This window comes from Ochlerotatus camptorhynchus, unplaced genomic scaffold (genome assembly GCF_037179485.1).
Source record: "Ochlerotatus camptorhynchus isolate MF236.1 unplaced genomic scaffold, CSIRO-AGI_Acam_v1.1 ptg000341l, whole genome shotgun sequence".
Lineage (NCBI taxonomy): Eukaryota > Metazoa > Arthropoda > Insecta > Diptera > Culicidae > Ochlerotatus > Ochlerotatus camptorhynchus.
In genome coordinates this window covers 3454-24030 of record NW_027040829.1, presented here as the reverse complement: position 1 = coordinate 24030, position 20577 = coordinate 3454, and the positions used below count along the sequence as shown (strand labels likewise).

General features: G+C 38.9%; 1 protein-coding gene and 1 long non-coding RNA gene across 6 annotated transcripts in view; one reads left to right on the top strand and one right to left on the bottom strand.

The window, feature by feature from the left end:
* The window catches only part of LOC135708914 (mediator of RNA polymerase II transcription subunit 13-like), a 116035-nt gene extending 107659 nt beyond the window's left edge, over positions 1-8376 (top strand). The window contains exons 8-10 of one of the 4 annotated variants that reach the window (XM_065231092.1): positions 1482-1793; positions 7458-7785; positions 7973-8376. In XM_065231092.1, the coding sequence (XP_065087164.1) occupies positions 1482-1793; positions 7458-7785; positions 7973-8375 (1043 nt within the window). In that variant the 3' untranslated portion in view covers position 8376. Of the gene's footprint in view, positions 1-1481; positions 1794-2045; positions 2107-7457; positions 7786-7972 lie in introns of those variants that run through there. The other 3 variants (XM_065231093.1, XM_065231095.1, XM_065231096.1) reach the window with 3 other exon arrangements.
* A 1761-nt stretch (positions 8377-10137) lies between these two features.
* On the bottom strand, positions 10138-17032 carry LOC135708916 (uncharacterized). Of its 2 annotated transcripts, none has more exons than XR_010518319.1 (3): positions 10713-17032; positions 10576-10630; positions 10138-10220 (listed from the first exon to the last, which is right to left on the bottom strand). It is a non-coding gene; the product is annotated as an uncharacterized LOC135708916 (long non-coding RNA). The 2 variants fall into 2 exon arrangements; XR_010518320.1 differs by having other exon boundaries at positions 10576-11081; positions 11129-17032.
* Between the last annotated feature and the right edge of the window lie 3545 nt (positions 17033-20577).

Below are 20577 nucleotides of genomic sequence, written 5' to 3'. Positions count from 1 at the left end.
TTACGGAAATGTACCACGAACTGCTCGGAACTACAAGAGGAAGCGCCGGAGGACAATTAAGCACCGGTCGATGTGAACCTAACAGAACAAATGGCAAGATTCTGTTCTAGGAGCTATGGCTATGCGATATCTCGTGAGACGATCAGCTGCCTCCAACAGTCGAACGAGCGTGGGTTGAGACCATGGAAACACTACTCCCAGTGGAATAAATACGCATTTTTCGATTTTCACCCAACGAACGAGTTTACCAAAGCTTAAATGAGAAGTCTGTGTGAACACTTCCGGCAATTAAACGTTTTGCAAAACCCTGGGGGTCTAATTGTAAAGATGAACATCTTGGCTGACTATATCAAAATATTGTTTGACGCAAAAGTATCCATAGAACAAATATTGTTTAGCTTAAAAACGTCACTAGCCAGAATGAAACACAAGCCCAAATCGTTTGAAAATAGTCTGATTTTGAGCTATATTATTTGCAACTTTGTAGAAAAGATTCAAAGTTTTCGGAAGAACTGCTCATGTTTAAAGGAAGAAAAAATCTTCTATAAAATATTAGATTGTGACAGACTGACTTTAATCGAAGACAACATGTCAAGAAGACTGGTAACTCTTCCATTTTCTCGTACACCGCTATTGAGACAGGTCACAATCGCGTCATCTGCCGCTCAAAGGTAAATGCTTTGAACGAATTTGATAGTAAAGATTACATCCTCAGAAGGTTTGTGTATTTGCTCATTTTTCTATGCGTTGCTTTCACCTTCGCTCAAGTGCAGCGCTACCCAAGTAACCATAGACACGTTATTTCGCCTTTTTGGCTGTATACAGCTGAACAACGGGTATAGCAGTGTTTTTAAGTTCTGATGAGGCCCGTATATAGCCAAAAAGGCGAAATAACGTGTCTGTGGTTACTTGGGTACTGCATCTGTCGCTTGGATTCTGGCAAAGTTGCCAGTCTTCTTAATCCTAGAGCTCACCAATTTTCCCTAAGTACATTTTTAAATCTCAAACTTAAACTTCTCTCGCAGTACAGTACAGTGCACCCCGAATGAACTGCTCATATTTTAAAGAAGGAATAATCTCCTACAATTATTATTTTCGGACTAGTGGCATTTGGGCTAGTTGAATTCGGACTAGTGTTATAAAACCATATAATGTATTGCATTTCCTTCACGATATGTAGGTAGGTACTGAAGAGCTTTGTGGCCACTCAATTAAAGGCCTCTTCTTTTTCATAAGAGGCGAACCAACCAATGACTGGAAACCTCTATAATAAAGAATAAAAAATGGTATGAAGATTTTTCTAGTGGTCAGATGTGACACCGTATAGAGAAATAAGGCAATTGTTTTCGGTACTTTTATCTGCATCAACTTAAGTTTATGTACTCGCATTAAGATTAATCGCTTTGCTTTTATGACACGCAAATTTATGCAAATAGTTTAAATCCTTTTTTTTTTGTTTAAATGACAACTGTTCCTTTAAGGTGGTTCTTCATATCAGCGCACCATTTGTAAACCATCGGAGTCGAAAGTAAGACGCATGCAACCTTCCACCCACCTGCCACTATCGTCCTTTGTCCGCAGTACCATTGGTGAGGGCAGTAGCAGCACCGGCAACAACAACAGTAATAGCAACAGTAGCAACATCACAAGCAACCTTAGCACTAGCCTTTCACATCACCACCAGATTCATATTGCATCACAGCAACAATCTCGTCATCATCAAAGTCACCACTCAGCAGAAATAATGCGCCAAGGAAGTTCACCGGCCCACGGTGTTCAACCTGATTCTCATGGTAAGCATGAACATTTTTGGTAGAGAAATTTCGAAAATTTAACGTGTGCTGTGAGGTGATTGGTTTGATTTAACTTTCACACGAGTGTAATGCTTCCTCACTATTGCATAGTTTCTCCCCCATTCAATCATCCCTTTTCACCCTGTGTAATCACTTTTCACCATAACTCCAATTAAATACGTACTGTTAACTTACGTTACTATCCAACGAATACTTAAAATGGTTTTCACTTTTTGCTGCGCTTCACTGAAGGACACCATCAGCAACACCATCAGCAACTGCAACATTCTCAAGGTCACTTCTATCAGATAAGGTTAGCGGATATAAACGGAGAATTGTAGCAAGTTCAAAGACAAACAGATATGAGCCCAAATTACCTACTTCCGCATACTTACTGCAGAAAAGTCCTACTTCAACATCTGTTTCTCTTGTCTCATTATCATGCATTTATGAATAAGCGACACATATGTTATACAAAAATGTCAAAAGCCTGTTTAGTTTCAGTTATCAGCAAATAATCAAATCATTCTGTTTGTTCGTTTAAATGTGCTAAAAGAATCATTCGATGTACCTATTTAAAAATCATTATTGACCTAAAAGCTTGTTGCTGTTCACTTTTTACCATTTTATGGCTTGTTCAGTTCATCGCCAGATGTTTTTCTTTTTGTTTGCATAATTCTCAACATTTGACCGTGGAAAGTGGTTACAACATGAATGCGTTGGAGCACTTACAATAATTCCTTTCACAACAGGTTACCTACAAAAAAAGTAATAATCCATACAGTCGGGCAGTTTTGAGACACCTTCTACCAGCGATTTTAAGAAAGTGAAGTGATAAATTCCTGATTTTTCTAGCTTAACATAAATAAGACCCTATTTTCTCGAGGTTCCCGAAGATATTTTTTAAAATACTATCCCGCGGCAAAGTTTGAGTATAGTCACTATATTCATAGTCTTACGGAGCCAATTTGACCTGTCATTTGCTGGAGCCAATCGAGCATTACTGACTTCCACCTCGTATTGAAATCGTGACAATAATTAAATCGAACAAAAATAAAATAAAAATAGGTGATAATTTATCAATGTGGTCGTGAACGAAATATTTGTTGCGTTTTTTTTTTGCAGGAACATCGATGCAATTAATGAATAAACGGCAAACAATGATTTTTTTTTATCAATTTTTGTATACGAATAGAATCGTGATTCGGAGCATACATTGCAAGTATGCGTTAAAAAGTGCAAGTTGATCGATGTTCTTTGCAAATATTTTCTGCTATTCCGAATATAAATGTTAGCATTGCTATTGATACTGCGAAGATAAAAAAAAATGCTTTGTAAAACAAAACCGCCTTGCAAAGTCTTGACCATTTTCACAATTTTTATTGCAAAAACCAAAGTTGCCAGTTCACAAGGTTTTGTATCCGACAGACTATACATATAGTGACTATAAGTTCTAGTGGTAGGAAAAGTCATTTTAAACTGCTCGAATGTCTTGATCCTTGATCTCCCTATTTTGATTCAGCCTGTTTACTCTACCTATTATAGGATTCTGCATGTAACGTGATTTTAAATAATTAGTTATTTATAAAATTATCAGTCATGACTCGTAGAATATAGCCATTGTTCACTAAAGCCAATATATATTCAAGTAGATACAAACTTATGCTATTCTTTTATGTGTAATTTTTCGTTTAATGTTTATCCATATATTAAGAGAAAACTACATAATTATGTTGTATTGATAGTGCATGTTGCTAAAATTTAGAATTATAAGTAGATTTCAGTAATGTCTTTTGCGTTTTCATAAACTGCTGTAATTTCACTTATGCATCGATGTCCACAGTAACAGCACAGGCCAACGTCGATTTGTTGTTTCTACAATAACCTCTTCCAGCCCAGAGTATTTTGGCATAATCAATTTTAAAGGTACCCATGCGCGGGAAAGAGAATAATGATATTACGTTGTTATGTTGACTTGGGAAATCATAGAAGCAACATTTTGATCATGTATGGTAGTGTTTAAAGATAAAAAAAAGAAAACGGTTAGAGTAAGAAGTGGGGCAAATTTCGTTTTAAGATTGTCGAAGGCCAAGGAAAATAAAGCTCAAAGTTTTGACACCTGTTTGGAGCCAGATTTTCCCCAAAAGAATAACAAAAATGGGCGATTCGAAGAGTTACAGGAAAAGTTTGTTCTGAGATGATAAATTATAACATTTGTACCAACGTTGGATGCGTTGATCAAGAAAAACTCAATAGTGAATAGGGATAGGGTAGATGGGGCAAAGCGGTCATATGGGGCGAGATGGGCCACTTATTTTAATCTCAATATTTTACAAATTTCTTGAAAATGCTGCGGCAATTTTTCTTGACTGCACTGAAATGCTGTTCAAAGTTGAGGAATCGGTCAATGAGAACTCCAAGAACTCGGGCGGTCTTCTTCAGCGGTATGGACTGGTCGTCGATTTTGATCGGTGGTCCGCTAATTCTGTGTCGAGAAGGGCAGACATGGCACCTGATGCTTTTAGAGGATGATCATTCAAAGCCCACCTGGCGACGGCGGAGTCTGCCGCTTGGGCTCTCATCCTTGTACGTACTGGCGTGGGTCCGGTGGTGACGATGAGGATGTCGTCGGCGTAGACGAACACATATATGTTTTTCGGTAGTTGACGGAAGACTCCGTTCATCGCCACGAGGAACAGGGTAACGGCGATAACCGATCCTTTTGGGACACCCGTTTCCTCGGGGAAAAGCCGGGATTTGGTGTTGCCGACTGCGACTCGGAATGAGCGGTTGGACAAAAAGTTCTGGATGAAGTGAACGATGGGTCCGTTAAGACCCCAGTCGATTAGTTGCTTAAGGACGAGGGGCGTCCACGTTCTGTTGAAGGCCTTCGATATGTCGAGCGATACTATCTCGGTGTGCAGGCCACTGTCGTAGGCGTTCTGAAGAACTTCCCCTAGGGTTGCGAAATAGGTGGACGTTCCGAAACCTTGTCGGAAAGCGTGCCGTCGGTGATCAAGGAAATTTCCAGCTTCGAGGTGTTGCTTCAGTCTTCGATTGACCATACGCTCTAGGACTTTGGCCATACAACATGTTAGCGCTTGGGGATGGTGGCCGTTGCTGCTTCGTATATGGCGTCCGAGAGGTCCTCGATACTGTCCGGGTTCCACTGTAGTAGTAGAGTCTCCACAGTAGCACCGTAGCTTTCCCAGTCCGCTTGTTCACCGAGGGCAACCCCAATTTGAGTGGTGCGCGTTGACGTCCCTAACTAGGGTGCGTGGTTCACGTAATTTCATTAGGGTCTCGCTGAGTTGACAGTTGAGGTTACCGATTCGTCCACATGGCAAATAAATGCAGGCAACGGTGATGTTGACTGGTTCTGTAAGTTGAACCCCGAGTATGAGTAATTGTGAGTCTAAGTCGATAACCCGGAAAGGTACCGTGTTTAGTACCCCAATGGCTACGGAGTGTCGGAAATTTCTACCGCTTTTCTTTGTCCAGTTGTATCTTCCGCCGAGGGAGCGGTTCATCTGTTCGATGAGGCTCTCCAATCCGCTGCAGGAAGCCGTTAACGTTCCATTGGAGTATACAGTTGGCTGACTTGGGCAAGGCCGGTGTGGGGTACGGGCTGTTCGATACGGTGGACCCGGTGTGGCTGTGGTGCAAACTACCGCTGTGGTCGTCAGGCGGATCTATATTAAAGCTGCTGGAGGAATCGTGGTCGGTTAAGTCGGTTGAGGAATCGGTTACGTATGCCGAATGAGATAGAGCCCCACCAAGGGCAGGTGGAGGCGTTCCACCCACCCAGGGCAGGGATGTCCCAACGGAGGGAGCATTGGTATTATTTGACTGTACTTTGATGTTGCTTGCATCTTCCAGAGATGCTGCGATTTTCTTTGTTCCCGCGAAATCCTTCGGGGAATGGGCTGAATTTCCCTTGTCCGTCCCGATACTGGAACTATCCTTTCTTCCCTCGTCGTCCACAGGGGGATGGGTGTTCTCACCCTTGTGCGACCCTCTTCCAGTCTCCTTCCAGCGTCGGGTGGTTATCGTCAGCTCCGGAGTGGGAATAGCGTCCGCACCGACGGGGCAACGACTACCGGGGGCTATTACTGATCACTGTTACTTTCACTAAACAGTTGCTCTGAATGATTGCACTGATGTTTGCAATTTCCCGTGGTAATGGAGTAATTTTTATCGCGCATTATCCCTAGGAGCGAAATGGGCATACCCTTCTTGGGGCAATACGAGAATTTTTTTTTTGATCTTAACTTATAATTGTTGCTGTCAAAATATTGGAAGACATCGTGTAAATCAAACCGGAAACAATGGCATGATTGCGGCCTTCGAAGTTTCGGTACCAATGGGTTGATCAATAGTAGTGTTCTTAACATTTTACTACAGTTTGAGCACTAGTCAAGTGAATGCAACAATTTCCAGAAAACTTTAAGATCAAGTGTGGCATGACCAGCGCATCCAAACACATAAAGCAACCAACGATACCGACAAAACTGTTGCTACGACTACCATGATAAACTCGCTATGTAACAAAGCTCGATCGGAGTGGTAGAAGGATAATAATATATTGCTTGCCTCCTTTGTTGCAATATACACGGATTAGGACATAGCTTGATCTGAATCGAGAAAAGACTTAACACAAAAATTCCCATTAACACACGTGTATCATCTTCGGCTTTACTTCGTGAAGCAGCTTGCCAACAATTTGCTCGTTTCCTTCTACCGCCCCGAGTGAGCTGTGTCGCACGGGCTGCTTTTCATGAAAAAGAAGGAAGAAGATTATATCATTATTGCTTTCCACTTCTGACATAGCGTTATCATTCGGTTCGTTGCGCTTGTCGTTTTGCCATTTGGAGATATTTTTGATTCCTTGGGCATGACAACGATAAGCTGGTAATCTTGTTAATTAAGAATCTGGATCAAATTCTGTTTCGGATACATTCCAGAGCCCTTTCTAAACATATTTACATTATTTAGGGAGTGAGTTCATCACCCAACTAACAATTTTAGCTGTAGATTAGCTTACACATGCAAAAAGCGCCTTATAAAGCTAATGTTTGCCTGTGTAAGCTAGTCTGTTTCTAAAATTGTTTGTTGAGCTGACTTCACAGGCAGGCGTGGAACATGGATTTTCTAGATTTGACTTAGGTATGAAAGCAGTAAGAATATGTTAAGTCTATAGTTTTTTTTTCCTAAACGGCTTTTGACAAACGACCTTTTTTTGGATAATATAGATTTCCCTAGATCTAAACAATTTAACACTTTTTTGAGAGCTAATAATGTTTTGTTTTAAATTATTAATTATAAAGTAGGTATATAATTGACTAGAACATAATGTTGATTATGTTAGTTTCACCAACATCACGTCACTGTCTATGGAAAATACCTGGCTGAAACAATTCCCAATATTCATAATTTCCATTCAGTCCTTGCGAGACATTCAGAAAATTGTCCTCATTTGTGTGATGAAGCGGTGCGGTGCTTGGCAATGATTAATACGGTGCAAGAGGCTTCACAAATATCATCGATCCTATTCATTTCGTTACTCACTTTTGTACAGTGTGTGTTGTGGCATTAACAAACTTAATGTATTAGAAAAAACCGAACGTCATTAATTTATAATAATGATAAATGTTTCTACGATAGACCCACCAACGCAAGTTTCTGTGCAAGAAAATACAGCACCGAGTCCAAGTCCGGTCGTTTCTCCCGGTGCCACACATAGCAGTGCTAACGGGGCAACAACGAGATCATTCAGCGTTGGTGAGCTGGTCTGGGGAGCAGTTCGTGGTTTTCCGGCTTGGCCAGGCAAAGTGATAGACTCTCCGGATGATGGCCGTACGATTCCCGTGGATTGCGTTTGGGTCCGTTGGTTCGGTGGCCGTCCAAATGCGGAAATGGTCGCCGTAAACGGGTTGAAAACCTTGTCCGAAGGCCTCGAAGCTCATCACCGAGCACAGAAGGACGCCAGAAAGTGAGAATAATATAGCTTTAAGATTGGCAGGACATTACCAGTAGATATAGAGATACAGTTAGTCAAATTAGTTGCTCAGTGCTTGAACCTCTTTAAGCCTTATGTTTGGCATTTTGACATTTCTAGTAGTTTGCATTAGTTTCGATGATATACTATTAAATTCTAATGATTTATTTCTTATCTCCAGGGGACGAAAGCTGAATTCTCAACTAGAACGCGCCATTCAGGAAGCAATGATGGAGTTGGATCGTGCTTCTGGAACCCCATCTCCGGCACCATATGGAGCTACCTCAACAAGCTCGACAGTTATGACTACCAAGTCCATTGCAATCAAAGCATCACCTACGAGTAGTAGTAGTAGTAGCAGCAGTAATAGTAGTAGCATTGTGCCGGGTGCCAACATTAACAACAACAACACTGTATCTCTCATCACATCTGGTAGAGTTACAAAGGTGGCACGTGGGGCAAAATCGAAGCTTGTAAAAATAGCACCAGCACCACCCAGTACCGTTGATTCTAGTCCTACGTCATCGGGCATCAATTGTTCAAGTTCGGCTGCGGCCATCGTAGCGCGTATTAAAATGAAGTAAGGTAGCGATTCTTAACTAGTGATTCACGGATTGCCTTAATGATTGGTCAAATTTGTATGTCTCTCCTTTGATGTATATGATCAATAATCATTGATGGGAAGAGGGGCTAACAACGCAGACAACAATTTGTAATAGTAAAGTTACGTTTTAGGGATGGTAAGCTATTAGCGTGTACAAGGCGGTGAATTGTGATCCATTGTTGCGGATGAACCCAAGAACTGAAAACAGATGTTTACAGTAACGGTGGTGATGTGTTCGTTGAATCGAATGATACACCGAAAAAAAAATCATATAGTTTCCATTGGGAACGCACATGATATTTTTCCAATAACAAAATTAATTATTTTTATCTGAAATTCACATAACATTCATATGATACCATGAATTCTATGTGATAAATCACATACATTTCATTGGACACATAAGGTTCATGTGATTTTTTAGTGCAATTCCCAATTATTAGATCACATGAAAGTTATGTGAAGTTCTAATGGATGTTTTCCATTGGAAATGTGATTTATTTTTTGAGTGTAGATGATAATTCCCATATCACGGGTAGACTGCGCACGTTACAGCTACCTAATTCAGTTTCAACATTGTAGCGTTGATTGATGGGAAAAGTTATCACTTAACACTTCTACCCTTTGCACAATCGCGAAAGGACATCGATGTCTGCCTGCAAAATAACATAGTCCAATAAACACTTAACGACTTTGTAGTTAACGAGATCGTTGGCAAAGAGCAGTATTCCAGATGATATTTGAAGATACAAGTCATAGATGAAAAGGACGAAGATCAAGGAACCCAATTTCGTTTTCGTTTTTGCGGTGCTTCACCGTCGTAATCCAACAAAACTCAGGGTGGAGATATCGGTTGCACCTTTGTTTACAAACAATTATGCTGATCTGTCAATGGCTAGCGCTTATTGGAGCAGCTATACTTTTGGTTGTAGCAGGTTTGGCATACATGGGTCGTTTTGATTGAGCGAGTTTTTATACTGAAGAAGGCTTTCTTGTACTATGCGGTATCCAATCTTGACTTTTTATTTATTTGTCGTCAATCAGTGTAGACAGTTCTACAATTTTTGTCTTCTTTACATGTTGTCGCTTATCTTAATTGTCATATATGTAAGTGAAATGTTCTTAATATCAAGACTTTTCGCTAGTAGGTAAAATACGTCTGTCTTCCTTACTGTCTACAAACCAAAAGAGACAGGAAAAGGACTTTATTCTAACTTCAAGCCTGCGTATAACAGTTTGGTCGCCCAATAGCAAAACGGGTTTCACTCGGTTGGTCGAACACTACAGTAAGAATGAGATGACTGGAGTGCCGATACCCAGATCTTCGCAAGGTCTGCCCTTTTTTTCGATTAGTTTATTGGTTAGTGTCAAATGTCCAAAGGACTCCACGGAGCCGAAAACTGAGTGGGGGCGTTGCTCAAATTTGGATTTTTCAGATGTAATCCTAAATAGGATCTATATTATTTAATACTCGAGTAACCTCAAAACCGTGCTCTGTCACAATATTTCATTGTGATTAATCCATGGGCAAAGTATATAATTTGGGGTGAATTGGAAAGAAAGGAACTTGGAGTATAGGGCAGTGCGCTCATTGAATGATTCTGAAGCCTGGCCAAGTGAGTGGGTTATGGGTTCAATCGCAGCCGAGGTCGGTGGGATTTTTCTGAGGCATACTCTGGTCACGTCTTTCTTTGGAAGGGAAGTAAAGCCGTTGGTCCCGGCTCATGTGTGTTTGAATGGGTGCGATATCCTACGCAGGTATTGATGTTGATGCACATTCGATTGCCGTCAATGGATGGCAATCGATGTCCGCCGGTGATTGGCACTAGATTGCGGAACAGAGACCGACGTTATATAAAGGAATGTCCCTGCAATTGTATATACTACAGCGATTTTATCTAAACTTTTTCCATTTACGATTTTCAAGCTTTTCCCACGTAATTTTTTGTATCTGTTTATTAATGATATTTTAACTTCATTTTGCAATTTCGATTCTCTTAAGGACGATTTAGTTCTTCTTTGAATTTTGAAATTTCCATAATTTTGTTTTTTCTTGTGGAAGTTTTATATTTTTGTTTTTTTTTTTTATTAATTTTTGATGCAATTTTATTATTACATATTGAATTTTGAAAAAATCATCCATTCCATCACGTTAAAAATATAATTCTAAAATTACTTACAGTTTTCGAACTGTTTCTATTTAGTTTTTGTTCTCTTCCGTTCCTTTTCCATTTCCTAAAATAAAAGTTCTAATTTAGTATTTGTTGTTAAAAATAAGACTATTAACGACTACGTCATTGTAGAAAGTATTGGATACCATTTCAAGGAAGCAGCTTAACATCATCCTCAGTTCTGTTGAATCCAATTACTCCTCCTCGGTTCTGTTGAATTCATTAAATTCATAATCCGGTCCTTGTAGTCATTAATGTTCATTGTTAATCCCACGTAATCCCACAGCAACAAGTCTATTTGATTCCGATTCTCGGCTTTTAGGGCAGCTCCAGCTCCCAAGTTGAAAATAGCTACACTTATTGCTTCCTTAGCTTTCTATTTCTCCTTTTGTCGCAGATGTTCTCTTTTGGGTTGAACGTTGTCAATATCTTTTTTCCCTTTGAAAATGTTCTGCACACTGCTTTACTATTTCTTCGGAAGGTGGAGGCGAACCAGCCCCAGGCTGAAAACCTCCCTAATAAAGATAAATAATAATAATAATATTTCTTCGGAAATACTTACTACTGAGATGTTTCGCGGTTTTCGGATTGCTAGAATAATTAATTACATCCGACTCGGTTAGTAGTTCAAACTAGAATGAATTTATTTATTATCAGATATACTGGAGAAGGCAACAAATGTGTACATAATGTGCACATGGTCCACGTAGTCGATGGAATGTGCTGGTAACTTGAGCTTGCGCGTGTACACGAGTACATCCTATTATCTTTTCCTCTTTTTTCACTTCTTTTCTAGAAAAACACAACCGATGTTGGAGTTAGAATGTGCTGTCTTTATTTCTATGCATAGTTACCAGCTACCTGACTTGAAACATGCTGACGAGGAGTCATTTTTAGTTGAACAATTTACGGTGAGACACGATGGAGGCAATCGTTCTCATACTTGCTGGTTATGCCAAAATGCTGACACTGAAGTAGCGTTGCTTAATGTGTCTATGTTAAATTTTGATGGAAGCATGTAGGTACACTACACAATGAACACAGTGCAATGTTCATTGTATTGTTTTTTTCTTCGTTTTTCTAATGATTGATTAGCACTTGTTGATGACGCTCAGTGCATAAATATATTCTTTCCTTCTTTGCATTACATTTTTACACTGTTTTTTGTTTGTCCTTTTCACTTTAAAATGTTAAGTTTGTTCTACACATTTTGAATGTTTGCTGTTTTAAACGCTTGCTTTTTGCAATATGCAATTGCTAATTTTTAAATTTTCATAATTAGCAACGTTGCTACCATTGCTATTATTATCCACAGAATCACCTCATGCTGAGAGTTATATTATGTGTAGATTTGATGATTTACTATCACTGTCACTTATTGGTCCCCCACCTGTTTGACGTCTTGATCTTGTTCTTTAGATTCGGACGTATTTTGTATCGTTTGTTATCACAATAGAGTTTCTATTGGTCTGACCGAGGTGAACCCAGTCAGAGTCCAGCTCTAGAATTAGAATTTCTGTTTATTAAAATGCATGTTCCTTTTATACAATGGTTTACAATGTTTCCTATATGTTAAAAAGAGTCATATCATTAAAGAGTGAAACGACTGGAGGGACACACAGCGACAAAAATGCTTATCCTAGCATTATCAGTTATATTGCATATATTTCGGTTGAGCGCCCGGCGTTGTCACTCGGAACCTTTCGTGCTGCGCGAACCACCTCGGACAACACATGAACGGTGGATAGAGGGTGAAAGAGCGCTGCAAGTCCAGTACCGAGTGGCTACACATATGGCTCGTTTAGAATTGCATAATTGCATTATTTTTACCCGGGCGTTGGCTTTGCTGCCTGGGGATGAATTGTTTGTTTAGTATGATTGAATTTGTGTTCTGTTTATTGTTTGGATGGGAATGGCATATCCATCATCATCATCATCATCATCATCATCATCGTAACTTGCTCTGTTGATGTAGCCGCAGCTTCTCGAACACGCTTCCGTTCGGTTTCTTTAAAAATTGCTACGATCTATTCCACATATCTAGCTTCTTTTGTTTATGGCATTACTTTTGCTTAGGTTCGAAATGCCAACATCGCTTAGTTTTCTGATTGAAAATTTCGTTTTGATACCGTTTAAAACGCATTATTCACGCGATCTTTCTTCGCTTACGAGATCAAGTTGATCTTCCCATCAGAGTTGACAACTATTGCATCCATAATATTATGGCTTACACACCAGAAACAGTATACATGATTGTTTGTTGATGTCTCGAATCCGGGGATACGTTTATCTATTCAATCTGAACAGTACCATAGTTAGTTGCCACTGTCAACTTTGCCTATTATTGTTATATTGTCTATATCCCCCTCTTGATCCTCTTCTAAAATTTCCTCGGGTCGCTTGTTGTCCCGCTACCTTAGCGAAGGACAATATCTGAGTCCCCTGTGCTGTTTCTTGGCTGTTTTCATTAACTTTGGTAATGGCTTCGGCCAGGCTGGCGAATGTTCCAGCCTTCAGAATTAATTTTACTTCCTGGTTATTGATACCGTTAATTAGTGTATCAATACCAACCTTTCGAGCCATTGTTTAAGCTACTGCTGGTGGTATTTGTTGGTTTATGTAAATTGATTTCAATTTTACATAGCATTTTTCAATGCTGACACAATAAGCTCTCACGATTTCATTAGATTTCATTTTTATTGCTTTCATTTGAGAAATAATATTTTCCGGTGAGGTGTACCTTTGCATCTTTGCTGAATATCATTGATAAGTTCATCAATGGTATTATAATCATTTTGCATACCAATCCTGGCTTTGCCAGTCTATCTGGCTTTAAGAGTCTAATGGCCGTTGCTACCTGTGTTAGTAGCACATCTTTAAGTAGTTTTACTGCATCCACAAACGAATCAAGATTTTCGGCATTGCTATCATACGGTTGCACGATGGCTGTTGCCTGTTTAATGTCAAATACTGGATCCGTCATTTCGTTAGTATTAACTTTGCCTACTTTAAATGGATAAGGAGATGGCGTAAGATGATTAGAAAACTTATGTTTATTCCCTAATTTTCCAAATTTAAAAACTTAAAATGTATATTAATAAGAAGAATTTGTTGAAATTGTAGGTATTTAGTTGATATTCGGATAAAAGTTCCTCATCTTGATCCATCCGGTTTGAAATTGAGCCATATAGTTCATTAGTAAGTTTTAATTTGGTTTTCAAGGTTTCTTCTTTCAACTTGGTATTAATTGATTTTTTGATTGTTGGAATTTCAAGTAATCTTCCATTTAAGGACAAAACACATTCACAACATATAATTTAATGTAATGGTTGATAACCATTCCAATCAACAAGATCCAGATAAAATAAACCAAATTCAATGTGTCTTGAAAAATGAATTCAATACTGTATCACTATCTTAACTATTCTTAAATACTTTTTATTGTTATAACTATGTTGTTGATTATCCAGCTGCTGCACGCCCGTACTCATCCGTAACGTTCCATGTAAACCCGCCTGCCGACTCCTGGCGACAGTGGTCTCTGCTGCAGTTGTATTTTAGATTGTTACACTTTTACGCGTTTGCACTTTTCTTCTGCTCCGCGCGCGTAGTATTTTTGTTCTTGGGGTTTATGCTCGTATTTATTAAAACCTAGTTGTGCGGCTTTAACTTCGATTCGATTCGATTAACAGTAACAGATTGTACAGTTTAATTTTTTATTTAGTAACGTTTATTTGGTTGTACACACACTCTGTTCGGTCTACTTTTTTTTTGTAACGATTAAACGTTTTGTGTCATCACGGGATTTTGCGCTACTTTGTCCATGGTTTTACGCATACATTGCAGCAGTATTTTTGCGACTGCTATTACTGCGTGAACTGTGAGCATTATTAAGATAATGTTTAATTTCAGTTCATGATTGACATGAAACTCGTTGTGAACCTGCTGGTTCTCCACAATCGTCACTGTTTGGTCACCCATGGTCTTGGGGGATTGTTCCTTACATTCCTCGGTACCCATGTTGGTTTCACTTGTTCAAAATCACTTTAACCACCAGTGTTTTAACTCACTTTAACTATTGGTGTTTCAACTCGCTTTAACTATTGGTTGTCTAACTCATTTTTACTACCGCTTCACGGTCAGCCATGTAATGTACATTTTGGCTGTGATACTTGTTCTGGAGAATGCATGCATTTCGGTTAGCGTAACGGTTAGTAATAATTTTTATTTCTTTAGCTTAAGCTAACGAAACTTAAACTCTACACATTTCAAGTAGTCTGTGGGAGGTACCTTGTCTGGTTTACAAAACATCATGAACCAATACACTCGCTATCGTACAAAGAAGTACATAGGCGAATGTAACCGAAATGGAACCCCAATGAAAAATACCATAAACGAATGATAACCCAAATGATAGAACTATTCCACAAATGGTTTGGATAATATCCGGAACACGTCGTTAAGCAAACTAACTATAACAATTTTATTAGGGAAGGGAAAAGAAGCAAGGTAGAGTTTTCATTCAACGCTATGCGGAAAGAAAACATGTGGTGAGAATTCAATCACACGTTAACATTCTAGTGCAACATGTGCGCAAGTCGGTTGTTGCTATTTCACATCTCCATTTTGTCAATTGGCTTAAGTGTCAACTTGGTGGGCTACAACAAAAGTATTTGTTGTATTGAAAATTCGACACTGTTGCATGTTATGGAAATTTGGGTGCTGTAAATCTAACAGCTCGGAAACTGAGAGAATTTGAGATGCATTGAGATATTATCCTATAAGTCCAAATACGAGTACGTTGGCGCATGATTTCTCTTTGGTAGATCTCGTTTCGCCATCACTATCGTCTTCAATTGCTCCTCTGACGTTCCAGTGTCGCTGGGTAATTCTCACCCGGAGGATAAATTCACAAATCCCACAGTGCCCTAAACACAATCCTTTCGTCCTTCAGGCCTGTCGTTGTGGTCTCGTTACCTCTGAGTAATTTTCGTAGTATTATGATAGTTAAGAACTTCGGAAACTTTGAAATAACGACTTGACTCGTTCGAGATCGAAACAGAATTAATTTTATTTCTTGATATGTTTAACTTATCCTAACATTCTTGTTGCTATCGTCGTCGTCGTTGAAGGGTCGTTGTCGCGTATGCTGCTGAGTCGGCATTCTAGGTGCCATCGACAGTCTCGGTGCAATCGCGTCGATGGGTGGTGCGAGTACAATGTTGCCGGGAGGTGGATGATGATGATGATGATGATGATGATGGTGCGCTGGGTCAGTCAGTGCTACTGCCGTTGGTGTGGATTCAATTTTGGTGCTCTGGGTCGGTTAATGCTGCTGCTGTTCGTGTTCGCTTGCTAATAAGGCGAGCGATCTAGCTAGTTGTTGTTGCTGTTGCTGTAGATGATTTATTTGGTCTTCATTGGTTGGGTGGCTGCAAAGGTTGGGGTTCGAGATGGCTTCGGCTTTAACTACTCCCTCCTCCAGTTCGAACTGTCCCGGTTCGACAATTTTGGACGATGAATTTGGCTTGTGACTGAAACGATCTTTGAACAGATAAAAGGCAAATGCTATCGCAATGGTTATTATGACCATGGATGTTCCAATTGTTGTATGTTGATGTTGCTTGCGTAAAGCAAGAAGCTGTTTCCGAGTATCGAGATGTATCTCCTTCAATTTATGTAGAGTTATGTTCGTATCTACAGTCTTCCCAGTTATTTGTAAACCATTTAAGGGAATTAGTACTGGAGAATCTCGAGTAAAGTACTCTATGTTGGTAAATGATGTGTGATTAACTACCACTGTGCAGTTTTTGAAATAAATGAGTGTGGCTGTGGAAATATTTCGATTCGAAAGTCCACAGTCTGTTGTGATTGGCAGACTTTTCAAACCATCGATGATAATGTAATTGGAACTTATTTGCTTGATTTCTGTTTTTGCCGAGGATTCGACAAGTTCACAATTACCTGATAATCCTCGAAGGATTTTGGAATAGCATGTGTCGAATGAAACATCCTTTAGTCGATCTTTGCTGCAGATAGTATTGTTTCCAATTTGCTGACAGTCACCTATTATAAGATACGTTTCCTTAGTGTTGGTGAATGCTTCGTTCACGAATAGATTCAACACCTTTCCTTCTTTGACAACCGGCTCGATGAGTTGATGTTCGAAGATGGCGTCCTTCAGAGTTGGTATTAAAATTACAAATACAATTTTGGTATTGCTATGAAGTACAATCAGTTCGAGATATTCAATGGCTTGTTCATAACTATCAACAGTAACATTTTCACTTTTCAAAATTGACATTGCTTCTAATATTTCTTCGGTTGTGAGAATATTTTTTGAGATAACTTTTGCTTTAGACATTTGTATTGATTCAAATATATTATAAAGGTATTCTTTTACGAGATCTAGGTTTACATTGAGATTGAAAATTTCTTTGAGGATTGCGATTTCTTCCGTGTTGTTCCTGTCATTAATAAAATTATGTCTGTATTTAACAAAGTTTTTTACTATTATTTTCTGATGTTCTTTCAGCTCCTTAATGATTCTGTTCATTCTATCCTGCACTTTATGATTAATTTTTACTTGCTCATTGTTTGCCGTTATTAAGGCATTACTTTTCTTGGACAATGTTTCAAATTGGTGGTTAATTTTGTATAAGTCATTGTTATCTAAATTTCCTGTTATTACTTTTATCATGTTTCCTACTCCATCAAATAAGCCTCGTTTTTGCCTAGATAGAGGCATAATATTATTGTAAATCACGTGAATGGTTTCTAGCTTCCTATTGAGCAATTTTATAGTATCTCTGAAGTTGAATACTTTGAGGTCGTTTATTATTGAGTTCAATTTTAGAATAATTGGTTCTAAATGTGAAATGTCGATCACGTGAAAAATTTTATGCGAACCTACTTGAATACGTCCGTGTCCTAAATTTAGAGATACCAACCCTGGATTGTTGCTCAAGTCGTGTAGTTGTATGCTCGAACCAGCAATAGTCGATGTCATGAATACTAGTAGTATTACCACAGTCGATGTCATTGTTATAGTGTCTCGATGAGGTACGTAACTTACAGAGAACAACTTCTTGGGTTCCCGTGTTTTCCTCTTCAAAGATTAGTCACCTAAAAAGAGATTCATATTAGTCCAATCTAAGGAATAGTAAGCACGGTGTTCTTTTTGATTGTCTTTTCCACTTCAAGGATGGAACCTAAAAAGAGATTCATATTAGTCTAGTCGGGTAGAAATTATATAATGTAAGGCTAAGGAATAGTGACCATTCCAAGTATAGTGATTAAATTTAGTAAGATTAGTGCTTATTATGTGCATCAACCAATGACATTCTAGCGGCCACTGGAGAGCTCAGTATTATTAGTGTTGTGGTTAGGTAGAATACTTCGGTCCTTACAATTTTATGTCTAGTTTGGACATTTCACTCGATGAACTCTTTAATTTTGTCCATTAAGTCTACCAATGCCTTGGTAGTTCCTCTCCTCATACCTTGGCGCAGGGCAGCTGCTGCAGCGAGCGTGAACAACGATTCGCAAATCGAAAGCTGCGCTTTGGCTTCTTCCTTTGAGGGATTGGAAGGTCTATCTCTGATAATGAATGAGATTTTGAGAATCTGTGCGTAGCATAGACTGTACAAAATTTCGTCGCTCGATCGATCGTTCATTTCGGAATTTGGGATTCTAAAAGAAGTATGGACAATTATTGGAAGCTATTCCCTTATGCGATGGATTTTAGTTTTATGTAATTTTCTATTGTTCTCATCGACAAAAGTTTGCATTTGATCATTTTGGACAACCACAGGTTCGAAACGATTTCTGCGTTTTGACTTTATCCCCTGACTTTGAAGGAATACTAACTGTCCTGTTTCGAGGGTAGGTGGTTTTTCTCTATTTGAATTGTGATAGTCGTGTTGATTGGTTTGGGTTTTGGACATTGTGACTATTACTTCATCATAAAATTTGTCACGAGCTTGTAATAGTCGTTGCTTATTCAATGGTCTTTCTTCACCATCTTTAATCCCTAGAAATGCTTCACGGGGTTTTAGATTGATAGAGGAATGTATGGCGTTATTGTATAGTGTGCATGATAACAGAAACATCTCCTTAAGAGAGAGATTTTCGTATTTATGTCTGTTACACCTGAATATTTCGACCAAAGTTGAATGAAATCGTTCAACTATGCCATTGGTTTCACTATTATTCACTGGTGTGAAGTACTGTTGAATGTTCAAGTCGTTTAACATTCCTCGGACCTCAATGGATTTTAGGGCCGGTTCATTATCGGAAACGATAAGGTTTGGTTGCCCATAGAGAGAGAAGTATTTGATTAATGCTTTTCTTAAATCGGGTATAGATCTCGATTTGATTGGAATCAAAGTTCCAAACCTTGAGAATTTATCTACAGCTGAGAGAAATATGCTCGGCTGTGATATAAAAATGTCCATATGGACAATTTCCAATGGTTTTTTAGGAATAGGCGTTTCTCCTAGCTGGATTTGATAGGGTTTCCTTTCATATTTCATTTTGTTACATGTTTTGCACAAAATGACATACTTCCTAATTTTTGCTTTCATTCTGGGAAAGTAATACCTTCTCAGAATTTCGGCATGATTTTCTTGAATTCCTCGATGAGAGGTTTCGTGCGTTTGTTCTATAAGCAAATCTTGTTCGACTTCATCAGGGATATCAATTAACATCTTCTGCGTAATTTTTACGCGGAAAGTTCTACATCGGCTGAAGTATGTACGGTAGACTGTTTGGATTGACTCCATAAGGTTTTCAGGACATCGTATGCAATTCAGCCTTTTGAAGTTCATGCATTCTTTAAAAATATTTATTAATGCGGGGGTCCCAAAATGACTTCTGGTTATAACTCGACGATGAACTTTTGGAAATATTTCTTGATATGTTTCAGAGTTTGCAGTGCCAAATTTAAGAATTATTTGATTGTGGAACACGTTTATAGGTAATTCGGTACATTGAATAAACTCTGAAACGTCAGTGTCTGCTGAGTGGACTGAGTTCGTATCTGAACATTCTTCGTTTAAGTTGATTGTACTTGGTATTCGGGATAATGCATCGGCAACGGCATTCTGTTTGCCTGGTCGATGTTTTATTTCGAAATCGTATTCTGCTAGTTGAAGCCTCCATTTAACGAGCTTAGAATTAGGCGTTTTTAAGTTTAATGCATATGTTAGGGGTTGATGATCCGTATAGAGCATGAACTTCCTACCAAAAAGGTAGGGTCGAAAGTATTGGGCAGCCCACACAATGGCTAACAATTCCTTTTCAATTGCCGAATAATTTTCTTCGGTCTTCGACAAGGTTCTAGAAGCAAATGCAACAGGTCTGTCTTTTCCAATATTTCCCTGTGACAAAACTGCTCCTAAAGCAAAATTGCTCGCGTCTGTGGTTAACACGAATGGTTTTTCAAAATCTGGGTACTGCAAAATGTTACTATGTGTAAGCAAACTTTTGCATGTTTCAAAGGTTTTTATAAATAATGGCGTATGCTCAACAGTTTCGCCCTTGCGTAATTGTGCTGTTAAGGGTTTCGTGATTTTAGCAAAATCACGAACGAACCTTCTATAGTAGCCTAAGTTACCTAAGAAACTTTTAAGTTCTTTTTGGTTCTTCGGAATAGGCCAATGTTGAATTGCATGAATTTTGTCGGGGTTTGGTTTAACTCCCTGGTCCGTAACAATATGACCTAAGAATGCAACTTCCGTTTCCAGAAATTCGCTCTTGTCAAGCTGAATTTTTAAATTGACTTTTTCGAGAGCTTTAAATATTCTATTCAGATTTTCTATGTGTTCTTGCAGGGATGTTGAAAAGACAATTATGTCGTCCATATAAACTAGGCAACATTTGCCTGCTAGATCTCTCAACACGTTATCCATTACGCGTTGAAAAGTCGCTGGTGCGTTCTTCAGGCCGAAGGGCATACGAAGGTATTCATATAGCCCATAGTCGACGGAAAACGCCGTTTTCTGTATATCT